The sequence below is a fragment of the Cuculus canorus genome, chromosome 2, assembly GCF_017976375.1.
Source record: "Cuculus canorus isolate bCucCan1 chromosome 2, bCucCan1.pri, whole genome shotgun sequence".
Taxonomy (NCBI): Eukaryota; Metazoa; Chordata; class Aves; order Cuculiformes; family Cuculidae; genus Cuculus; species Cuculus canorus.
This window is the reverse complement of record NC_071402.1, coordinates 115,585,788-115,609,997: the sequence shown is the minus strand read 5'-3', so window position 1 is coordinate 115,609,997 and position 24,210 is coordinate 115,585,788. Positions and strand designations below refer to the sequence as shown.

The 24,210-nt window shown below is 44.3% G+C and overlaps 1 protein-coding gene across 5 annotated transcripts in view; it reads right to left on the bottom strand.

The window, feature by feature from the left end:
* Positions 1-2,916: 2,916 nt before the first annotated feature.
* The window catches only part of TMEM108 (transmembrane protein 108), a 169,942-nt gene continuing 148,648 nt past the window's right edge, over positions 2,917-24,210 (bottom strand). For 3 of the 5 annotated variants that reach the window (XM_054060390.1, XM_054060389.1, XM_054060391.1), the window contains 3 exons: positions 14,921-16,033; positions 4,626-4,780; positions 2,919-3,243 (listed from right to left, as the gene is read on the bottom strand). In XM_054060390.1, coding sequence (XP_053916365.1) covers positions 3,121-3,243; positions 4,626-4,780; positions 14,921-16,033 — 1,391 coding nt within the window. In that variant the 3' untranslated portion in view covers positions 2,919-3,120. Of the gene's footprint in view, positions 3,244-4,625; positions 4,781-14,920; positions 16,034-22,091; positions 22,453-24,210 lie in introns of those variants that run through there. The other 2 variants (XM_009570399.2, XM_054060392.1) reach the window with 2 other exon arrangements.

Sequence of the window (24,210 nt, the reverse complement as noted above, 5' to 3'; positions counted from 1 at the left end):
AGAAGCACCCTCGTGTCTACCCCAGCTCAGTCAGTTTAATGTTAACGTCATCAGCTGCACCTGATATCTTGAAGAAGGGCCCATTTCACTTTGACTGTACAATGTGGTGACAGAGTGAGACAACTGTGAACTGAAAGAAAAGAATACAACAATTCCCGAGACTTAGTGCAGGGGATGGGGGAGTTTTCCCTTGCTTTTCTTTTCATGCCACTGCTCCTCAGCAACTAGTGATCAGGTGGGCACTTTATAGGTACCATAAGCAGGATGGGTTCATGGCACAGTGGGATCCTTCACTATGCAATATTAGGTATAGCTTTTTCTACTTATACACAGTGATGCTTAGCAGCCAGGACGTCAGACTTGTTCCAATGTAGGATTACCATCTGCGCGTCTTTGTAGGCATGCCTGTAATGTGCTGATGTTGGGCATTGCCCTAATGCAGAGTAGGTTTGTACAGGGGTGGCAGTGAGTCTTTGGCGAGATGGAATACAATCAGAAATCCCTGTCTTCTGCGGGTGCCTAATCCTGGCTCACTGAGTTTGTGGCTGGAGTTTGTTTCACTTGTTTTTTAAGTTTGAGAACTGTGAGACTGCCTACAGTCAGGTCACCATTTCCCTGCTGTGTGAAGTCTGGGAATAGTGCAGCGTCTCACAGCTTTGCAAACATTTTTGGCTAGTTTCTAGGCGTTCTGCATTTAGATTACCAAGCAAATTGTGCTGAATAAATGAGAGGAATTTCTTCCACAACATTTTCAGTGCATTTCCTCTGTGTCAAATTAAAAAAAAAAAACAACTAAAAACATCTTGCAAAAGCAATACCCTATACAGAAAAAGAAATGCAAAAATAAGGACTTTTTTTGCAAATAACTGAATTTACTGCTCTGTCACCTGGTTCCCTCTTTCCACCTCCCTCTTGAAATAGATGAAGATCCTCGTGGGATTGCTCTCACTCTTGGCAAGACCCTCAGGAAGTTTTTACTGTATCAACAACCAGTGATTTCCAGGAGGCTATGATATGTAGGTATCATATTACGTAGCATTTATCCCACAATGAAAAGAGAGATTCCCAAAGTGCCCATTCACGTCCATACACAGCCGTGCTTTCCTGCATGCCCCAGTCATCTTGTAGGGAAGCAGCGTATTACTCTGATTCTGAACAGAAAATTATATATCTAGAGGAGTGCCTATACCATTACAATTTTCTAAGTTCGGGAAGCCTGTGGCCCACATTCAGATTTGTGCCTCGGCACAGTACAAGTGCACGTCTGGGACAGGGAGAAAGGAGAGGCAACAATGCCTTCACATCTTGGTTTGCTTGTTTGATTCCAGCTATCATTTACTAAAGTTGTCAGGGTGCTCTGACTAAGCAGAGCCACTGGGACACTGCTGGCAGGTAGGAACAGCTGGAGCAGATGTGATGCTGTTATAATTCCCTTTTATAGTACCAGCTGTGGCTCACCTTGAACAAGGCACGTGGTTAATGATGCTACACTCGACCTGTCTTGTCCAAGCTTCTGTTTTTTATGCAACCAGTAGATAAATCTGAGCAGCTGGTGTCAAGGGGCATCCAGATGGAGCAGGAAGTGAATTCCCTGCTGCCTCAGAGCCTGTTCTTGATGAAGTTACAAGTAAAGGTAGAAAATAACCTGCAAGGACTGATGGGCAGAGGTAGGGAGAGGACAGCCACAACCTCAAAGGACAGAAGCCATTTCAGTTGCTGAATGATAAAAAACGAGGCAATTTGAGAAGCAAAACTAAAAATTTGTCCCACGGTAACAGTTTTGCGTTATTCAAAGGCAGAACATCGATTTGGGCAAAGTCATTCCATGTTCCATGTTAGACTCCCCTTGTAACAACCTATTTTTAATCCATCATTTAAGCTTTGTTCTCCCCTACTATTCCCCTAACACTATTACAGCCTACAATTTAGTGCTTAAATGGGTAAGACCAAAATGCTATTTCACTCTGAACCACTGCATTTTTGTTCCTAAGGGGAGAAGGAAACTCTTAGAGAGGAGAGGAGGGCATGAGGAAACTTGATTCAATGACACTATCAGTCTAAGCACACAAGAGAAATAAAACAGTGGGGAAGTAGAAATGTGGTCAAAGCCACAGCATTCAATTGGTGAATTGATCATCAGATTTCAATACTTCTGATAAATTCAAAGGAATTTTCTGTTCCTTTGATGGGGACATTCTACATGCCTTCTTTTGAGGCTGTTTGCTCTACAGCAAATAAATTCAGGACTCACTGGGCCAGAGTGGAACAAGTCCAACATGTAGAGTGGTTAGGACATTTACACAGGAAAAAAAGTAATACTTGTCATTACAGTTTTGGAGCTCAAACTGGAATTTGGCTTTCCTGTTAAAGTCTGAAGAAGTACCATAAAAAAGTCATTGGGCAACTTTACTACCCCAATGGGTTTGCCCATGTCTTGTGTGATCCTAGACTGCATGACTGCATCAGGTTTAATTATAATTCCACAGAAGCACAGCTTCCCTACTGAGCTGGCAGACCCTGGCTGTTATTTACTGGAAGGGGAACGCTGAAGGTCGCATCCCAGTCCATGTTCAGGCAGAGCTGGAGTTAAGCAAAGGATACAAGATTGATACATAAGCCATATGGACTGCTTCTGGCAACAGAGCTGGTCCTGTCTGGTTTGTATTCTAGCTTGACAGTGTAAAGGAAAGGAATGACTGATGTAATTTTACAGCAGGAGAAGCGATGCTTACTGAAGAGGAATGCTGACAGCCAGGCTGAGTGATGTCATTTAGGATGCAGGATGCTGTACCCAGCATATGCTGCCTGCACCAACCCAGCCTTATCCAATATTCCTCCAGACGAAGTATATTTAGCAGCAAATTGTAAAGGACAGTGAAAAAAAACAGTCCATCTGACAGGAGTTTTGCTTAGAAATACCTTTATTTTATAAAGCTGCAGTTTGTTCTGTAAAGTTTTACCACACTTATAAAAAAGGGGCTGACAATTCTGAGGGAGAAAAGAAAAGCTGAAAACATTTCTTGTAATTCAGGGTTACACAAAGGATATATTTATAATATATATATATTTATAATTTGGAGACAGTAGAGATGAAACTGCAATAGGTGGGCAACTGTGGGGTCATATTTCAGAGACTTGTTCATGTCCTACAAATAGCGTTTCTTGACAGAAGGGGTTCACAAGGACCATCCCACTGTCGCAGTAGTCGCCGTTGGCGGGGGAACGTGGCTCAGAGAGGTGGTCCTAGGAGAAAGACAGAGAAGCAGCGTGAGCATTTCACACCCTTCACCCTCCATAAGCACACAGAGCACTCTGCTGACCTATGAGAATGCATGTGAGGAATGTAGTCCTGTTTTTACTGCTTCTCCCAACCCTCCAAAAGTGCTTGAACTTTGGGGCTCCAGCTCCCAGAGAGCTAAGTTTGGTGAGCCAGTTTTGCTCTTCTTCAGGCAGTAGGAGCTGTGAGTGAAGAGCTCCGTTGATAGTCGGGCTGATTCTTTCTCAATCTGGGCACCCAGAAGTCAGCCAGACTTCAGGTCCCTTAGCTGAATTTGTCTATTCATGCTTCTTTTTTCTCACTTTCACAATGCATTGCAACAGTTTCCTGTCTATCAGCTGGTCTGGACTCCTCAAAGATGTGTTTTCAGCATCTTTTTGAGGCCAGAAAACCACACATATGGTTCCAATTTAAATGACTCAGACGACAACTTCTGGACCATCCTATATGTGAAAAGGCTTATCATTCAGTTCTTGGTAAGCCTAAACCAGGTCCTGCCTTACCTTGAGCAAAATGATGGCCAACAAAGTGGGATTAATGAAGCAACTGTGAGTACTTGTCTACTCACATTTCAGAGGTTCCTTTCTAAACACTTTTGGTTTCTTAATGTAATGAGATGAGAGTGAAAAATCACTTCAGCACAAACCTAAACTCTCTGCTCTTTCTAGGTTTTAAATATCTTTGAACTAAACTAAATTATTCTTCTCTGTCTCTGAGTCAGAGGATATATTGCTATTTGTAGGATCATCTGCCCATACATGAATAATCACACTAAATCAGTCAGATTCCTTAAGTAAAGGCTGATGAGTATACATCGCTACACACTGTCTCATATTGATGTTTTGATTGCTTGTATACCGGGAACTGGTATTTTAGAAGGTATAGGCAGCTCCTAAGACATAAATGGACAAAATTTCTTTGCATTAACTCCTACTGCCTCCCTAATATGATACTGCATGGGACAGACATGATAGACAGATTAGAAGGACTGACTGTCAGTAACAAGACAATCTAAAACCCTCTTTTAAGTACTCATGTTATAGCTAGGCATTGACCACAGGCCCAAAGGGAAGAGAAATCTGGAAACAAAATCATCTAGAGGGGATTAACTCCCATGACCACATAGCAATATGGAACATATCTGCAGTGGCTGGGAGTAGCATGGCAGCCTAGTTTTGGTGACATATTTATCCCATTTTATACACGTGCAGCGGTGACTTCTTCTCAAAAAGATGTTTCCCTGAGTATGCATAGGGATTTCAAGGCTTTATTAATATAACTTCCTTTCCCCTTCTCCCAGCATTGCTTCAGTCACAGCTTTCAGACCCTAGTTCTGCAAGTGAGATACCTCTGAAGTCTCTAGGGACTGGATCTCTCGCGGTAACTCTACAGCATGCCTGTTGAAGTAGTCCATGGTAATTGCATTATTCCAATAGCTCAGGTTGTTTTCTGGGTTAGATGTCTTTTTCTTCCTCCTCATGCAGCAGACTGTCAGCAGAACTGCTGTCAATAGAAACATGTAAAAATTTGGTTATTTCCTTTCAATGAGGGCTCATAAGTACCACGGGTGTGTTTTTTGCATTACTTAAGGACAGGAGTGGTGACCTTCATTCGTATGATGCACTCTCAGTCAGATCTAGCTCTCTCCTAACAAACCCCCATAAACAAGTCAGAAACTGAACCAAGCAGATGAGGCCTTGAGCTTGGCAGAATAGGCAGTTTTTATTTTCCTTTTGATATGAGTTTATAATCTTCAAGATGCGGCTGCCTAGCTAATGAAAAGCTTTGGTGTAGTAAGTGATGGTATTTTAATACCTAAGCAGGGAATTACAGACCCCGTAAGGCAGAAAGCACTACCCAGGGACTGTGAAGGATCTGTGCAGATCTCCTGAGCTTCTAGCATGTTCAAATGCTGAAGCAATGAGCACATTAGCAAATGGGTAGTGAAAGACACCTGTCCTATGCTCAAATACTAAATTCATCAGCGCATGTAGTTGCATGTCTTCAATTCCAAAAGCTTCTGCCCTGAAGTACCACTGATCCCTGCCTCTGTCACTTGCCATTCATAACTTGGATTTTGGAAACTTTGTGACCATGCTCCAAAACATCAGTGACCAGCAAAGGGAACAGAGCTCCTGAGCAGGATGAGACAGTGGTGAGGTGGCATAGAGATCCCCTCCAGTCACGTCTCACATAGCTTACGCTTCCAGGGTAGCATTAACTCCAGAGGTGGCATTTTCCTGCCTGTCTCCATCAGCTCTATCAGGATGTGGAATCTACTGATATGCATATTCCATTCCTCACACTTGTCTGAGTGTTGGTGATGTCTGAACTTGGCTTTTTGTCTTCCAAGCTTCTCCCGTCTGAAATATTTGAGCTTAAACTAAAGCAGTTAGGCATGACAGAGTGACCAGCAAGTGAAACTTGTTGATGCAATTGTCCGCTTGGTTTCAAGGCCACAGGGAGCCCCATGGCCACAGAGATGCAAGGATAACGCTGCCCCAGTGGGTGGGCCAAACACAATGCTGGTTGAGTGTTATTTTCTGGAATTGCTTTTAGTTTAGTCTTTGTGGGTAATCTTGGTAATTTGATGAAAGCCAGGCAAACCCACTGTTACAAACTTACTGTTCCCACCGCTTCTCGCTCAGGCAGAAGCTAAGGCACGTATGAGGGTTTATTCAGAGGAGTAATGCATAAGCTCTGTGCACTTATTTTATACCTGTGGAATTAATTGACCAGTGATACTTGTAATCTACCCGATTTATACAGACAGACAGGTAGCTGCATGTGTACTTACTTTGATTTGTACCTGTGAAATAGGTAATGCCCTGCTGTAAATTCACTCCATTATTTCTAAACCCCTCATGACAGAAAAGAAGAGAGAAAATATTCACAAAACAGAAAAATATATTATTTTTCTCAGCTACAGCCAAAATTATTTATTAAAATTATAGTCCACAGGAAACAAAGGACTGCAGAGAGGTCAAAGCTGCTTTATATGTTTTGACAAACATTGCAGCTATCCATATGCTGTGACTCTAATTTCTTATCCCATCTATGCACATAAAATGGCAAAATGAAAGTGCAAAGCTAGAGCTCTATTTGAAACAAAATAATAACATATTGAAAAAAATTAATGAGTTTTAGCTCAGGCAGTTTATGTCTCATTCAAAGGAAAAGGTGAGCTTATGCTATAAATCTTCTTGCAAAACTAATGGAAAAATCTCCCGCATGGTTCCTCCATGTTTCAAAAAAACAGGTCACCATCAAACTTACTATTAACTTTGAATCATATTGCTTCCATCTTTCTATCGCCAATAACTTCATCTGCTGATGGCTCGACGGCATGATTCCAGCTGCTGCGCCCATAGGCAGCCCCCCAGAACTGCTCTCCCTGCCTGGGGAAACATTCCTCTTCCCGAAGGGCTGCTTCTTTATCCCCTACTTTGCTGCTACCCTCTCCAAGTCCCAGCCAAGCCTGCAGGCTCATTAAGATTAGAAGGTGAAGCAGAACCTACATTTAGACCACCCCATTACATAGGTAGTCAACAGACCTTGGAGCTTTTCGGCACCCAGCAAAAAATGCTCCCTAAAGGCATTTCTGAAGGCTCCTGAGGATATGAGAGCTCCAGTAAAGCAGACTCTGTCGCTGTGCAAATATTTTGAAAGCCTGAGGTTTTATAGCTTATAAAATGTTGTGGCTTCTGACAGAGAAGTATCAGCTTTGGGCTTTACGGGCTGGAAAGCTGGTGACATGGAGTTGAGGGATATCTCTACTTCTTCCAGCAGGAAATGGTCTTGCCGTGTGCAGATATAGTTGCTATAGAGCAACAATGCTCTGCCTTAAATACACTCTTGGCCTCCAACCTTAGTGCACACACGAGCAAAGGGATGGAAAATTGTGGAAAAAGGGTTCCTTAGATTTCTTGATTATTACATATTTTAGCACAAGACTATGTACTTAAGCTGCCCCTATTCAAAGCAGAGAAGACCTGATTTAAGAGAGAGAGAGGACAGTAGGGCTGGAATGGACCTATTGCCTCTTCATGTCATATTAACTATGTTTTTGGAGCATATTTCAGTGAAATTAACATAACTAACACAGGACCTCTCACTTCCAGAACAATACTAGAAACAGGCTACAGTTTTACTGGTATTCTTAGATACCTATTTGATCCTAAATTAGAATTATATGTATTACAGAAAAACGTCTTTCCAGACAGAGTTGCAATAGCCAGCAAAGACATATTAAGTGGATGAATTACAGAGAGGGCAGAGATGGTTTGGAAGGCAGAAATGGCAATAATAACAATAGAGCTGAAGAGAGAAACAGTAGCTGTAATACCCCACTCACCTTTCCTCATACATTATATGATGTCATAATATGGATGAGAAAATGTTGTTTTTCAGTGCTGCCATGTATCACCTCTGTTTCAGAGATGGCCAACTCTGGACAGAGAAAAGGCTAATTCTTCTCTGGCTTTCAAACACTCACCTAAATGCTTTCTGAGAGTCAGAAAAGCTAGACCGACTTTTCTCTTTGCCTGCTCCATGTTAAAGTCAATAGCGAATGCCACAAGAAGGACACTTCAGCATTGCCCCTGTGTAAGCCTGAAGCTCCTTGTACAGAGATTACTGTTCATGTGAGGAAATATCAGGGATTTTGTGGACACTGCAGGTTCAGGGAGTTCAGAAGCACTTCAAACCTATATCATCTGACCTGCTGCTAGTCTGGAGGGAGAAAAGTCAACCCACACATCCAAGGCCTAAGAGCTGCTGACAAGTTCTGACTCTGATGCTGGCCTCCTCCGGTCCCTAAGGCAAATGATGTCTCTATTATCTGTCTCCTCACCCAGGAGACAGGACATTACACATCTCACAAATGGAAGAAATCATATTCTCACAGATTTACAGATTTCTAGGCTGGTGGGAATATGTCCATTATCTACTCTCACCTGCACAACACCTGCAGACCAGGAGACTTTCACCCGTTAACTTCACCATAAGCTGTATTTAAGGTACAGCACATACCCAGCTTCATTTAAGGAGACATGCAGAGACTGGTTATCTATCCCATTCTTATGAAGTTTGTTTCAATACATAACTTCCATTGTGGGGACAGGTTTACATTCCCCTTCTTGTCTAAATACCTCCAGCTTTATCCATCACTTCCCCAGACTCTTTTTGCCTTTTTTTATTACGAGTTTCCACAATGCTATCAGAAATGTCCCCCATATATGTGGGCTTCAGCCTCTTCTTGGATTACGTGATGATGCAAGTGGAGTTATATTGCATTTCTCAGCTCTTAAATTATCCACATGGCTCTTTTCTGATCTTCTAATCTTTTTTGCTAAAAAACCATAAATCACCAGTATTATATACCATATTCAACACTGGTCTCACAAATGAGATCATACCAACTCCCTACAGTTTCCTGATAGTCTTCTGTAATTTTTTTCAATTCACTTAAAATATTTTCCCAAGATTATATAGCTGCATACTCCCTTCTCTCAGACTCCAGCTCCTACATAAAACATAGTGTTAACAGACCCAAGCGTTGCAAGCATTTATGAGTCAGGAGATATTCAAATGGAAGAATGTTAATTTACTTCATATGCCTGCAGATTATAATATAAACTAAAATTATACAGAACCCTTGCCTTTTGTGTTTTTTTCCATATTCTTCTCATTTTCCCTCACTTGCTGTGGTCATCTATAGTAGTACATCCTCAGCTGTAATACCATGATAGGTTTGGTTATTGTCACACCTGCCTACATCTGCAGACAGGAGTCTCTTCTCCAGGTCAGTCTGAGCTCACACCTGGATATTAGACTCGGTGCTTGGGATCTCTCTTGCTTTAGACTGGGAAGCAAAAGTTCATAGGTTTTGCAATGGAGAGAGTGGGTGAGATAATTTTGGAACGTGTCCCAGTGAATGAAATGTGAGCTAAGTGGGGTTAGGTCCAAGGCAATTCTTCATATATTCTTTGAGTTCTGCTGATGCCCGCATTCGGAGGCTCAGCCTTCCTCTTGCGTTTTCCTGTGTCAGCAGAACTGACTGAATGAATTGACTTCTGTGCATCTGATTTGCAAGTTTCTGTTCTTCCACTTTTTATTGCGTCATTCTGTAATTACAGAGATGTAAGTACTGGGAGCCCAAGGACTGGGACAGTGGGTTTTAAAATGAGTTTCTATTGCACCTTGTCCTGCACTACAGAACAGATATCAACATATGTACAAATGCACGAGTACAAAAATATTCAAGGCTGCCTGAAGGACACTGCAAAAACAACTCAAACTGTGACATGCAAAAAATACTGATATCAGTGTTATATATGACTTTGCTTTTCTGGGAATGCAATGATACGGAATCTTTTATTTTTGTAGCCCTCAAATGGCATTAGCAACATTACGCCTGTTATTTGTACCATGAAACCGAGGTACAAACACTGAAATGATTTCCCCAGGCTCACACAGCAGACATGGCTCAGACATTCCCACCTGAAGCACCACTTTTCTGGCCAGCATTTAGAGGGATTTCAGTGGGACCCAAAAACCTATGCATCCTTAAAGAAATAAGTACTGGAAGGATAGGGAGGCTAAATCCTGTATTTTATTTCAGCAGGTGAGCTCTTGAGGCCCAAGTCTTCAGGTTAGTGCTATAGCCACTGAGCTGTGCCACCAGTGTGGCTGGCAGGACCTGACAGTCCTCAGTGGGGCTCAGATGCTACGGCACAGCAATGCTGAACAAAATTTCAGATGCTTCGTGCTCTTAGGTGCAAATCCCCACGGCAGAGAGGGGCCAGTGAGGAACCCTGGCAGGGTTTTTCCTCCGTGAGGAGAAGTGCAGCATCCCAGGCACTTCTTCCAATGGGGATGAGAAGCCAAGGGCACCTGTGGTCACTCTAGCAGGTCACTTCCCTTGCGATGAAAGCTAAATGCCCACAGGTTTTCATTTACCAGGTACCCGTCAACCCAAGGTGTGACAAGGAGCAGCGTGTTGGGCCCTACTGTGCCAGGCTTTAAAGAAGGACAGAGGTGTCCCTGCAGCATCGCGGTACATCTTCCCTCCCAAGGATTTTGAGCAGCACGAGCTGTGGCCAGAAACCTCCTGAGAAGGAAGGCTTTTCCAGTCTCCTTGCTACCCCTCGTATAGGAGAGGGGTTATGAGGCACAAAGCACTGCCAGCAGAGGAAAGATGCACTAGCCACTGTGCAAAGGGCTCTGGAAACAACCTGGACGTCACCAAGCTGGCTCAGGGGCACTCCTCATTATCAGGAGGAAGGAGCACAGTTAATTAGATTCCTGCAGCTTTGCAGCCATGCACAGGCTCCAGCTGCTTCTCATCTCCTTCCCCTTCTTTCCAGAGTGCGCTGGTAACTTCCCTGCCTCGGAGCTGCCTCTCTCCATGGTGTAGGTCTTCCCCTTTCTTGCAGGTGTCTTAGCAGCAGCAGCCCAGATCTAGACCAGAAGTAAGGAGCGAATACCAGCACGGGGCCTCGTGTCCTCAGCTGCCGGCGCCTCTGCCCGGGAGGTGGCGACAGTCCCCTTCGCACACCCCTCTCTGCACATCTCACACCGCACACTGCGCATCGCACAGCTCCTACGGCACCCCAAGTGCTGCACCACACACTGCACACCCCGCACCCCGTAACACACTCCAGGCACCCCACACTGCACACCCCACACCCCATAACACAGTCCACACACCTCACACTGTACACCCCACACCCCGTGACACATTCCTGACACCCCACACTGCACACCCCACACTGCACACCCCACACTGCACTCCTCACACTACACACCCCGCACCCCATAACACACTCCAGACACCCCACACTGCACACCCCACACCCCATAACACACTCCACACACCTCACACTGTACACCCCACACCCCGTAACACCCTCCAGACACCCCACACTGCACACTCCACACCCCATAACACAGTCCACACACCTCACACTGTACATCCCACACCCTGTAACACACTCCTGACACCCCACACTGCACACCCCACACCACGTGACACACTCCTGACACCCCACACTGCACACCCCATACTGCACACCCCAAACCCAACCCCACCCACTGAACAGCCCATACCGCACACTGCACACCCCAGACCCCATAACACACTCCTGACACCCCACACTGTACACCCCATACTGCACACCCCACACCCTATACCTCACACTGCACACCACACACTATACACCCCACACTGCAGACCCCATAACACAGTCTGCACACCTCACACCCCATAACACACTCCACACACCTCATGCTGTACACTGCACATCACACACCCCATACCACACACCCCACCCCACCCACTGAACAGCCCATACTGCACACTCTGCACTGCATACTCCATAACACACTCCATAGAATCATAGAATCACAGAATCATAGAATCAGAGAATAGTTTGGGTTGGAAGGGACCTTAAAGATCACCTAGTTCCACCCTCCCTGCCATGGGCGGGGACATCCCACTAAATCAGGCTGCCCAAGGCCCCATCCAACCTGGCCTTGAACACCTCCAGGGATGGGGCAGCCACAGCTTCCCTGGGCAACCTGTGCCAGTGCCTCACCACTCTCATAGTGAAGAAATTCTTCCTTATGTGTAGCCTAAATGTGTCCCTCTCCAGTTTGTACACATTGCCCCTCATCCTATCACTACAAGCCTTTGTAAACAGTTCCTCTCCAGCTTTCTTGTAGGCCCCTATCAGGTACTGGAAGGTTGCTATAAGATCTCCGCGGAGACTTCTCTTCTCCAGGCTGAACAACCCCACTCTCTCAGCCTGTCCATGCACCCCATACTACACACTGTACACCACATGTCTCACGGTCCATTCTGAGAACCCCATACTGCACATGACATACCCCATACTGCACATCCCACACCCCACACTATACACCCCCCACTGCAGACCCCGTAACACAGTCTGCACACCTCACACCCCACCCCACCCATTGCACAGCCCATACTGCACACCCCACACCGCACACCTTACACTGCAGACCCCATACCACACACTGTATATCACATACCTCACAGCCCATACTACGTGCCCTATCGTGCACCCCACACACTGCGCACCCCACACTGCACACCCTATACCCCACACAACCCACACTGCACTCCCTGTACTGTACACTGCACATCTCACATCCCATATCGTACAATACACACGTGTGCCTGGACACACACAGATGCCTGAGGGTCAGGAAATAATGTGCCTTGCTGGTGTGCAGCACAGAGGGGAGCCATGACCCGGAGGGATTTAAAAGATGGGTAGACGAGGTACTCAAGGACACGGTTTAGTGGCAGATAGGAATGGTTGGACTCGATGATCTAAGAGGTCTTTTCCAACTTAGTGATTCTATGATTCTATGACTGATACATATGCATCTGGACACGTCCTCTTCCCTGATAGGAATAATCTATGCCTGTACAACAGTATGTAGCATGGTGTAGTTTAAAGAGCATAACTTCTGGATGAAAACAATTCGTTTTGATCGTTGACGATCGTTGATCGTGGCAGATCAACACCCCCCACCCCACCCCATTTAAATGCCTGCTGACTATTAATTTCCACTCTGAAATACATTTGAGGATGCCCAGATTTTAAAGGGACAGTCCCACTAGACCATCCTCAGAAATCTGGTCCTGAAAGCAGGACTTATATAGTTGAAACATTTCAATGCTCAGCTGTATTAGAGCTGGTATAGATAATTTTCAAAATAGCATTTGCCTTTTTAAAAATGTAGCTTACAAGTACAAGAAACAGGATAGTCACAGTCATATGAACACATACTGTTACGGTATAATAAGAGAAGTTCAAACACCACTATTTAATGAATAGTGGGTTAGAAGTCCTGCCAACGCTCTTCAGGTTATTATTATTAATAATAACTATCATTAGTTATTAGCTCATGTATGGTACACCGCAGGCAATGGCACAAACCAGTTTACACACTGGTTATGCTTTCTATGCTTGTGTTGTACGGTATAATACGTTGTGTTTTGTATTTGGATGCTTTCTATACAGAACAGCTTCACTTCTGAATAACAATGGCTCAAAACGTAATGCTTTGAAGAATTTACTTGATCTTCTATTTCTACTGATCGATAGACAAGGCACAGTTCATTAAAACATCAAATATCTCTACTGCCCATCCTATGCCTGCTATATCCGAAGTTCTCCTCTCCATTTTCCACATAAATACGCATGCACACTTCTGCTTTGGCTTCTCTTTATTTTGATTGCCCATCTTTTAGGTTTAAGCTTTGTTCTCACTCGTGGTTTTAACCACATTAGCAATAGCAGAACCAACTATCCCTGAGGTACAAGTCGAAAAGATACGCTGAGCCAATCCAACAATTTGCAGCTGCCAAAAAGATCAGTGCTGCTGCCTCTCCAGGTATGTACTCCTGCAGCCTCATCTGCTCCAGGTCTTACAGTCACCTGACCCTGTGCGGAGCCAATTCAGCTCACTGGGTGGACAGACAGTAACAAAGAGCAAAGTGAATATTTTTTTACCATATTAGCTCTCGGAAAGTGGCTCACGGAGATGTCAGGTCAGGCCTAGGCAGAAGGAGAGGGGTAGGATCACATGGCTGTGCCTTGGAGAGGGTAGGAGAGAGCAGCACTGTTGTTTTTGGCAGGAGTAAGCTGTGGCAGAGACTGGCTTGGTCAGCTCATCTAGCCTTGTCCTCAGTACAGCTCGTAGCTGTAAATAACGGAATTAGTACTCAGTATTGTTGGCTGCTACCCTTTTTATGTTTTCTCAGGCAGAAAAAGCTGGGAAATGTTTGGTTTTGTTTCACTCCAGATAGGTCAGCATAATCACACCCTGCAATGGTGAATCCTCAGAAAATATGTTGTCCCACCTTACTGATATAACCCAGCTAAGCAGGGAACAATCCCAGTGTCCACTCACAAGCTTTCTCATATTTTTTTCACGTGTTTTTTTCATAAGTGAGTGAAACCATGAGACTCTAAGCCGGGTCTGGAAATTCAACCTGCCCTGGTCCCGCAGGTAGCCAGCTCCTGGTCTCTGAAGGTCAGGATTTCAAACACTTCCTGCTCCCTCAGCAGCTACAAAGTTGGAATTAAAATGGAGGAAACCAGCACGTTTGTTATCAGACTTATAAATCTGATAGTTCACCAACTGCCTGCAATGGAATATTTTATTGCAGTGGAAAAACTGATGTTTCCTAAGGTAACAGTCATAACAACGGTCACTATTTTCTTGGGTGAACAGTAGGCTTTCTAACCCCAATTCTGCAGAAGAATATAGTGGTTCCTAGATTAAAGAGTTGTAAAATCTTTGGTCACCAGCTTAAGCAGCTTGAAGTAAATCTGCTTCACCTTCTAGACTTGCGTTACACTCTCAAAAGGTGGGCTCAAATAAGACTAAGTGATTTCTAACAGCTATGGAGCAAGTATGCTTTGAGTGCAAATGATAACCCTGCATTTTGGAGCTAACCACTTTGGCTGGTGAACGCGTTAGCTGTCTAGAGATTGCTTCTCATTCACCTCAAGCTCTCCACCTGGTCCTTGAATCATGGGCTGAACTCTGAATTGTAAGGAAAGAGAAAAATAAAGCAAAATAAAGTGCCAATTAACTTACAACATGAGGATATAGGTACGCTGATGGCCAGAATGATCCAGGCAATGTCCATCTTGCTGAGACAGATGGTTGCTCTGTGCTGGGGCTTGTCCCCCTCGGTCACATGGGAGATATTTCCTTGTACTCCAGGTTTCCAGGTCCCAGCAGGAACCAGTCTGTTTAGGAAGTTCCCAGTGGCGGTGGAACCAGCTGTGGAAATGGAGCTGGACAACCTTGTGGCAGGTGCTGCAGACAGAACACTGCCCAGCAAGGTCACATTAGTCACCGCACCATGCTGCGTTGGAGCAGGTCCTTTGGGTTCTCCCACTGCTGGAGAGGAGATGCTGACATCAAAACTGGTCTGAACGGAGTGACCCACTGCTGCTGTCGCAGATCCAGGACCAGCAAACAAAGGGACATTCGTACTGAGATTCAAGGTTACCCAAGAGTTGTTTTTGCTCAGTATATCCCATACACTGTAGTGGGTGGGTTTAAAAGGCACCGACACTGCCTCAGGATCATTTGATGGTCCAGCAGTTGTGGTGGCAAAATCTGCCTCCTGAACCACTAGCTTGGCCCCGTCCCCTTGTTCTGCTTCCCTAAGGCTTCCCGAGGCATTGTGGTGGGGAGAAGGGTCTGAGTGTGTAGTTCTTGCCAGCCCTGTGCCATTAGGATCGCTGGATGCTGTGGTCTGGGACTGAAACGGGTGGTCTGTGAAAGGGCTCCTCATGGTAGGAAAGGGTGAGTGCAGGGTTGTCTTTAGGTAAGGCTCTGAGGACTCTGTGAAGTTGCCTTTGAAAACCTGGAATATTTTCCCCTTGGGGCGAGTCTGTCCCGAGTACAAAGCACTCTGATTGTATAAATTATACGTTTCCTTTTCGCTGACACGAGGGTCACTTGCTTGCTTTTGCCCAGTGGAAGGGGCTTTCTCCGCCGGGCTGATGGGATGGGGAATGGCGCGAGTGGACGTAGGAAAGGGCTCTGCCACGTAGCGCTCTTTGTGGCGAGGTGTTGTTCCCATGGCTGTGATAGTGGTAGTGTCCATCGGGAAGCCCTGAGAGGAGGAGGCAGTGGGAGACAGTACCTGAACAGAAAACACCAGCTCTTCTGTCAGTGCCAAGATCAGTAGAACACCTGGAGGAAAAAAAAAAACAACAGAGAGAGAGAGGGTGAGTCACCAGGGAGGGACCAATGGACAGGGAACAGCATAGCTTGCAAGTCTGGCAGGAAGGAATGACTTCCGTGTTCTGCAGAGGACAGAAGAGTTGGCATACTTCTTTGTTGGCTTCTCTGGGGAAGTAGGAAGAGACAGAAAAATACACAAGGGCTGTGGTGGCCCCATGGCCATGGGAGCAGTGAAGTGGTAATGGGAAAGTTGCAGGGAATCTCTGTGGCAAAGAGAGAGAGGAGCTTGCAGTACGGACTCAGGAGAGTGCTTTGAAGTGCCATAGGCAGGCAATTTGCCTGTAGAAGCTACAAAGCATCCTACTCTTCAGCGGTAGAAACAAAAGATGTTTTCATTTTTGTTTTGGCCAGGAGGCTTAGAGGTGAATGTCCGCATTATTACGGGGAACCTTAGTCCGCTAATTCTTTTGGCTGCAAAATCCTAAATTGGGCTGCCTCCAGTCTTGGATGCCATTAAGCAATCTGTTTTTTGAGAGAGCAGCTGCTTAGCCCTTGCTGAAAATTAGGTTAAGAAAGAAAGTCTGATGAGAAGGCTTCCTGGGTTATATGCTGTCCTTTACTTAGTAACTTTGGAAATCTAGTCACTTATTTTAGAGCACGAGATGTGGCAAATCTCCAAATGTTAAAAATGAACAAGAAAACACAGCTACCATAGCCATTTTTAAAAGCCATGTTGATTACTTGGAGTCTGACTCAATCTAACACAACTACCCCTTGCACCCACATACAAAAGTTTGGTTGTAACCTGTTCTCTGCTACCATGTGCTGTAAGACTGCATTGTGTGAAATTTGCCTCCTGACACTCTCGGTAGTGCACATCATTTCATGACATGTCAGATTCACACTGCTGGGAACATAAATTCTTCCATTTATTCCTAGGACAGATAATGGACGTGGGCAGCTGCAGTAGCATAAGCCTCCCCAGGATGCAGGGCTAATACACTGGGAGTTAGCGTGATCTGCAGGGACCACATCAATCACACATCGTCATTTCCATATGTTGAAGTTGTTGAGAGTAATGTGGATCTAGGAAGCACATGGAATAAATCCATTTTGCACAGTCCACTGAGCATCATCAGATGGCACCATTAGCACTGTGCTAGTGTGATTTCAACCAGTGGTGTCACGGTGAAAAATGTTGTCACAGTCTTAACAAATCAGGGAGACAAGTTAGTCAAAGCTGTAGGACTCCAAAGTAGGTAACAATAGCTACCAGGCAAAACTGTGGAGTATGTCCCTGCCCCCTCTTCTAACCTTCCTAGGCTTGCCAGCTTTCTCTGTGAGCATTGCCATGCAATTTTGTTCTACCCTACTGGGGAATATCTGTCATGGGCAGCAGCAGAAAAGGAAGATGGTGTCTTCAGAAAATGAAACAAGAACTCTGATTAGGTGTCCACTGGGCCCTAGGGCTCTGTTGCATGTTGGGCACATGCAAATGCCATGAAATGTGATAACTCTGAGTCCTGTACATCAGTCACACTCATTCACTAGCAGTGCAACACATGTAGCAAAAACTCACCAAAGGAGCAGTACCTATTCCTCTTACCCAGCTAAGTGCTTTACTTTGATCGCTCACTGTTATTTCTCAATCAGAATAGCACAGAGCTCTGCAACCAACAAAATTCATCTCATCTTGCCTCCGGTAGCCTCCTGTTACTTTGCAGAGCATCCAGAAGATGAAAACACTGACTGGATAACATAGTGAGAGCCAACTACAAGCAATGCACTTTCCACTAACTGATGCTAAAATGCTCATATTTTTGTTCTTATTTCTGAAATAAAACTCTCTGTCAAATCGACCATCCTCTGGGATACTGCTTCCCAGTTCCTAGCCAGCCACAGACAATATGCTTTTAGCAGAACACCTAGCCAAAGATAAAACACTTATTCTGTGCACTGAGATGGAACCAGGAGAGCAGATCGTGCTATACTTATGGACCATCACTCTTGGAAATGAAAGGCAGGAGTTATCTTCACATTTTTGGCAGCACTTACTCTGAGGTCAAGGTCAAAGCAGATATTCTAGCGTCCATATGGTGAATATTTCATGCCAACACAAGTTGCTGCCACAGAACAAATTCAAAGAGGAAGGAATGACAATTTATTTTGGATTTGGTGCGCAGAGATAATCTTTCAGGAAACTTTAGGCCTGCTGTTCTAAGCACACAAGACAAACTTTGTTGGCAGATTTTATTAGATATCAGATTATAATGATTGTAATGCCTGCTAAAATTTTTTTATGTTCCTTGTGCAACTACTTTCTCTCACAAAGCATGTACAGAAAAACACCTCTATTGGGTGTAAGGATATTCTTTAAGGAATAAGAAAGCTGCTGGTTTCTCCGTATATTGTGCTCTGGCATCAGAAACCCTGATCACTACCTAAAAACCTACCTAATATCTATCTCCTCTTCTTGAAATGCGATAAAGCAGAAGCTTGCTGCTATAAAGATTTATCATCTCTCTGGGGCTGTGTGTTGTGGTAGCAGGTCACCACACATCAGGCAAGGAAAGCCAGATGCATTTAGCTATTACCTTTAGGTGGCTTGTAGAATATGGATAATTATTCAAAGGAAATACTACATCAGAAGTAATTTAACTGACAACAAACGATAACTCTCCTGACATTTGGCTGTCTCAGGACACGCAGCTAGAGTTGTTCATCTGCTAGACTCCCTTTAACAGCCTCTGCAGAGCCACTGTGGCCTCACTAGCTACAGATTTTTAGGACTATTTTTTCACTCGTTGAATGGACTACAGTAACTCCTTCAGCAACAACCAGAGCTAATGTGTGTCCCTAACTACTGAAAAAATATTCAGCTTAGTTGATCATTGTAAAAATAGCCAGTGCTGTATATTTAGGGAGAGTCAGCTGATAAGAAGGACTTAACCAGTGGGCTTTGCTGGCGCTTTAAGGAGAATTAATTTGCTTTATAATTGATTAATAGCCAACTGGAAAGCAAAAGTAAACCCGGAATCAGTATTTTCAGATGCTCTGCATCATCACCTAAGCATGTTCTGGCTGGATTTAGGATGATCTGATTTCCCAGAGCTCCTGCTTACTTTTCTGTTGCTTAAGAATATGTAATGTCTTAAAAAGTGGGACTCTTATTGAGGTCCTTGTTTGACAACTTTAGTTTAAGCCTAGGAAAATGTTATTCTGAATTTATCTACTAAGGTGCAGGAGGCATTTGCCACAAAACTGGGCTTAACCAGCCCCTTCAAATTTCTTTCCTTCCCAACCCATTGCCTCTGCTTCACAAATGCTCCTGCACTCAGAAAAGGGCAGTGGTGGGTATGATGCTAATTGTCCCCCAGTGCCTTAACTACCACCGAAAGGAAACCTTCTGGCTGCTAAGTTGCTGGCATGGACAAAGTGATGATATCCCAGATGAGGTGGTACAGAGCAGATACTCTTGATCAGTTCAAAGCACAGTCCTGCAGCTCTTTGCCAAAATCCTTCAATTTGGGCTGCTCAAGGCCCTTAGGACTGGCCTTAGAGCTTGAGCCCTTTGGGTAAGTCCTTACTACCTGCTGTAATAATGCTCATACAGATTGATGTAAGCACGTTATAGCCAATAACAATAATTAATTACATGTTCAAAGATCAGTTCACACCATTAAGTTTTTTCATAAGGGCCCATTTCTAAGGTACAGGACCTCATGCTCAGAAGGGGTCAAACGCGTTTGCCTTTTAAATGCTGTGTGTCACATACTCACTTTTGGAGTCTAATTATATGACTACATTAAAACCATTCAAACCTAATGAGAAGGCTGATTGATCTGACATCTTAGTGGTGTGAGTTGTGTCATCCTGTGGTCTTGCACACTGCACCAAAAGGGAATGCTAAGTACAAAACTAATTAACTCAAGGATGAGGAGCAGCAGAGTGACAAGCGGAGTGTACGTAAAGGGTGATGTGCATTTAGCCATAAAAACTCCTTCCTGACATAATGGTGCAATGGTTCAAATCTCAACAGGAGCTCCCTGCAGCACTTCTTCCCATAATACACTCACAGGAGGAGTCCAGAAATAGTGTGTACGGTTTTGTACGTGAAGAAAATGAAGGAGTTCCTTTACAGCAATGCTTTAAAAGACTGCAGCTGATGTCCTCAGTGGGTATCAGGAAAGCTGAGGGATAGGAATATTTTGTTTTCCAAAACTATGAAATCTACAGGGAGTCTAGCCAAAGTCTAGCCTTTAAGAAAGGCTTGGAAACTTCCTCACAACCCTTTTATTTGCAGGTAGGAGGCAGAACTGCCTCCCTCAAAACCAGAAAACAAAGTGGTCCAAGCCCCAGCAGCTGATATTCTTTGACCGTCTTATCTCAGGACGTTGGAAGCCCCTGCTAGGAGCCCATGTCCTGGCATAGGACAGCATGAGAAAAGCTTCATTTAGGAGTTACTACCGCCTGGTGCTGCAACAGGAGACTTCATGGGCACTTCAAGAACAGCCTTTTTGCATAATACAGCAGATCAGGCATGAAGCTCTCAAGCCAGCTCACAAGTTCACCCTCCCCAGGCCCCCCTTTTGAACAACAGAAACTTACATAACTTCTGATCTAAAGCCTATGGAAAGGTTCCCAATGACTTCAGTAGGCTTTGGACAAAGTCCTAATTGCCAAAGATACAGTGGAAACTTTCGAGCTGCACATTCACATTTTCTACAGCAAATGGATAAGCACAACGAGCTCAGTCTGGTGTTTGACCTCTTCTGGCCTCTGCTATCTCGGACCTTGCAGCAAGACAAACAGAGCCACGCTGAGCAGTACTTGGCAAACATTTTTGCTTTAGGAAGTCAGGAAGAACTTTTTGTGCAGAGACCTACTGCTGGACTCATTATTTCTGACTGCCGTGGGCAAGGGAAGCAAAGGGAGCCGTCCTACAAAGTACCCGTTATCTACAGACCCAGGGCTGGGGCACATGTGGTCAGCACACAGGATGCTGAAGCATCTACGTACTTTTAACAGTCTTGACTTATTAATAGTGAGAGAAGATTGTGCAAAACCTGTTCAAAGCAACAGCAATGTTATTGTTGTAATGAAAGCTTGTTGCATGACACTCTTAACTTCTCATGTGTCTCTGAGCAAACACAAAATATTACCGGGAGCAAAATGAATCATTAATATACAGAATCTGTGCAGAAAGTAACTATCATTATCTTTGTTACGGTCATTTCCTTTGTGATCTGTCAAAGCAGTATAATTTTCACTCAGAATAATGTAGTCTTTGTGCAAAGAGTTACAGAAATTTCATCCCCATGACTGGTGACAGAACTGAGGGAAGAAAAAGTAGGTTACTACTTTTCTCTTCCCTGTCTGTCTTTCAGTGGCTGTCACACCAGAACTCCTAGACACTAACTTGCAAGTTATTTTCTGTTATCCCTTGTAAGTATTAGACAAGGTGATCAACCCCAACTTCAATACACCAAGGTATTTGGTAAAATGCAGAGGATGAGACACACAGAGTAACAGTTCTATTTGCAGGAACATAAAACAGCATCAGCAGAAGCTTTTGAAATCACATGTACTAACACAAATTAAGCATTACTCACTGACACTCCCTGTACAACAACAGTAATGGTTGCTACAGTTTTCATGTGAGTGTCTCAGTCCTTTAATGATACAAAAACATTGCAGAATACCATTATTGCCTCTAAGATGAGCTTTTACTACAGAGTAAAAGCGAGAGTGAGTTCATAAATCAAAATTAATTTCTGGTCCTCCAGGGATTTAGACAATGTGTGATACAAATAGGACAGTGTCGTGCAGTTACAGAGCAGGCAGCTCCCAATTCATTCTCAGACTGCACTGGAGATCACAGATACTATGGGAATAGGTGCTTTAGAAATGTTTCAGATCTCCTGTTCACCTAAATATATACAGACACCTGAGCTGTTGAACCCTGTGAAAAGGCTTACTGACAATCTAAGACAACAGTAATTACTGAGAGGAGGGTAATAAAAAGAAAGAGCCCGACTCTATCTGCTTGTTCAAGGTAGTCACTTACCTGAAAATATCATTTGGACTTGTCAGCAGACATCCTCACCTGCTCACATCACACAGGTTTGGAAGCTTCATCCCTCAGTAGAAAAAGGAAAAATACATCTCCCTAAAGAGGCAGCTGCGGGCAGGAGTTGCTGTTATTGTTGGAACTGGTTTGGAGGAATGAGGACAGAGACAGCCCAGGCAGGCGTGTCTTGCAGGGCTGTGCAGTGAGAGGGCTCGCTCCTTTACGGAGATACCTTTGCAACTGCAAGGCAGGATTACTTACTGAGCCAGTCCCTCTCTCTGCCAGCAGATCGAAGGGCTGCTTGGTATTCCAGCTTGGTTTCCCATCAAGTCTAGATACAGTTTGTCTGACACGGGTCTATTCAGATGCCAGAGGATTGCTGGCAGTTCTCGTTTTCTGGGAACAAAACAAAAACAAGCACCCCAGCTGCATGTCCTTGTGAGGCAGTTCAGTCCCTATTTCAAGGCAGAGTGCCCTCCCTCCAGCACAGCATTTAGCTTTTTGTGTGTAAATGGATTTTAAAGATCTACCTCCTGCTTCTGTACCTCCACCAGACTTTCCATTTCATTCAATTATCTCTAATGTTATTAATATTCCTGTCAGAGGAAAATACGGGGAATGATGTAGCGATCCTCTTCTCTCCTTCTCTGACATCAAAATGCATATTCTGTAATTTATTTCCTCACTCCTCAGTAAGGAATGGACAATTTATACTTTGTAACCATAAATAAGTCCATAGGTCCATAATCCTGCCTCCATTCTTCCATTTATTTTTTTTTCCTGTCTCTCTCTTTCTGTGTAGCACAGCTGGGTGTCTGGAAGAATACATTGCCCTAAGAGCACCAAAATGTGTCCTGTGCAGCCAACTACCAATACCTCAAAAGGCATAGGTAGATGTTAAGAGAGCAACAAGTTAGGGGCTCCTTGAGAGCAGTTCAGGAATCCCCCAGGAGTCAGAGTCAGTCTTTGATTTAGAGTCCCCGTTGTATGCAGGGCTGCCTGAGCAGTTTGTTACATGGGCTTCCCCCAAAATTAATTCTTAATATTTTGCTAGAAAGAAAAGCCACTTCCTTCTCCTCTTTTATCATACCAGGTGACAAGATCCTCCTTTTTCAGGACTCGGACACAAGCATGTTGCAGCCAGACTTCTTTGCTGGCACCATGGAAGAATCAGAAAGGAATTATGCTGTGACAATAGGTTTGAGATTTGGCAGCACTAGCAGCTACGAGGCCTCCGACAGTGACCGCAGTGCTGATTTTGGGGGTCTGAAGTCCCAATCAGGAAGACTAGGCAGGTACATATGTCACAAGTAGATTTTACCCATAGTTACACAAACTGTTTTCACAGCCATGACCATTTCATGGAGGATGTGGAAAGACGGAGTACAAATAATAATCTCAGATCTGCTTTGCATTTTTGTGCTCCTATGCTGATGCTCCCTTTCTCCCTGCCATTTACAGGTCGCTTTTCACTCTTACTGTTTCCAGGCTGAAGGTTTTTCTAAATTAAGATAATTAGTGCATTATAAAAAAAAAGGTCCTTACAAATATCAGCTTGTTTAGCAGTTTCTAGAATTCAGGGCTGATTAAGAGCTTGCTGCTGAAACAATGTTTTAGCATGAAGCTGCAGCTGGTGTAACAAGAGAACCATGCCACGTATTTTAACCTTTGCTGGAGGATTTGCTACATCTGTAAGTAGTAACTCACCACAAATTTCCTCCCTGTGTGCTCTTATGGATGGAAAAATATGGCTCAAAATTGCAGAGATCACAATTTGGAATTTCAAATGAAAACTCTTCCTAAGGACAGAGGCTTGGTGTATTCTTTTGCCCCAAAACACATGGAATAAACCAAAAGTAATTTTAAAAGCACATGAGTATTCCTTGGTCTGACAGCTCCCCCCTCACACAAAGCTTGTCCAGCTCCAGCTTTGCAAATGCACATCCCTTCCTTTGCAGCCTTTACTTGGCAGCAGTTTTTGTTGGCAGGATGCTGTTGCCAAGGGAGACAGAAAGGATGTGCAGCTGGCTTTTCTTTCACCTGCATTTAGTGATGCTGATCCTATTTATGTTACTGCAGAACCTCTGGCTACTAAAAGACCTACCATCAATGTCAC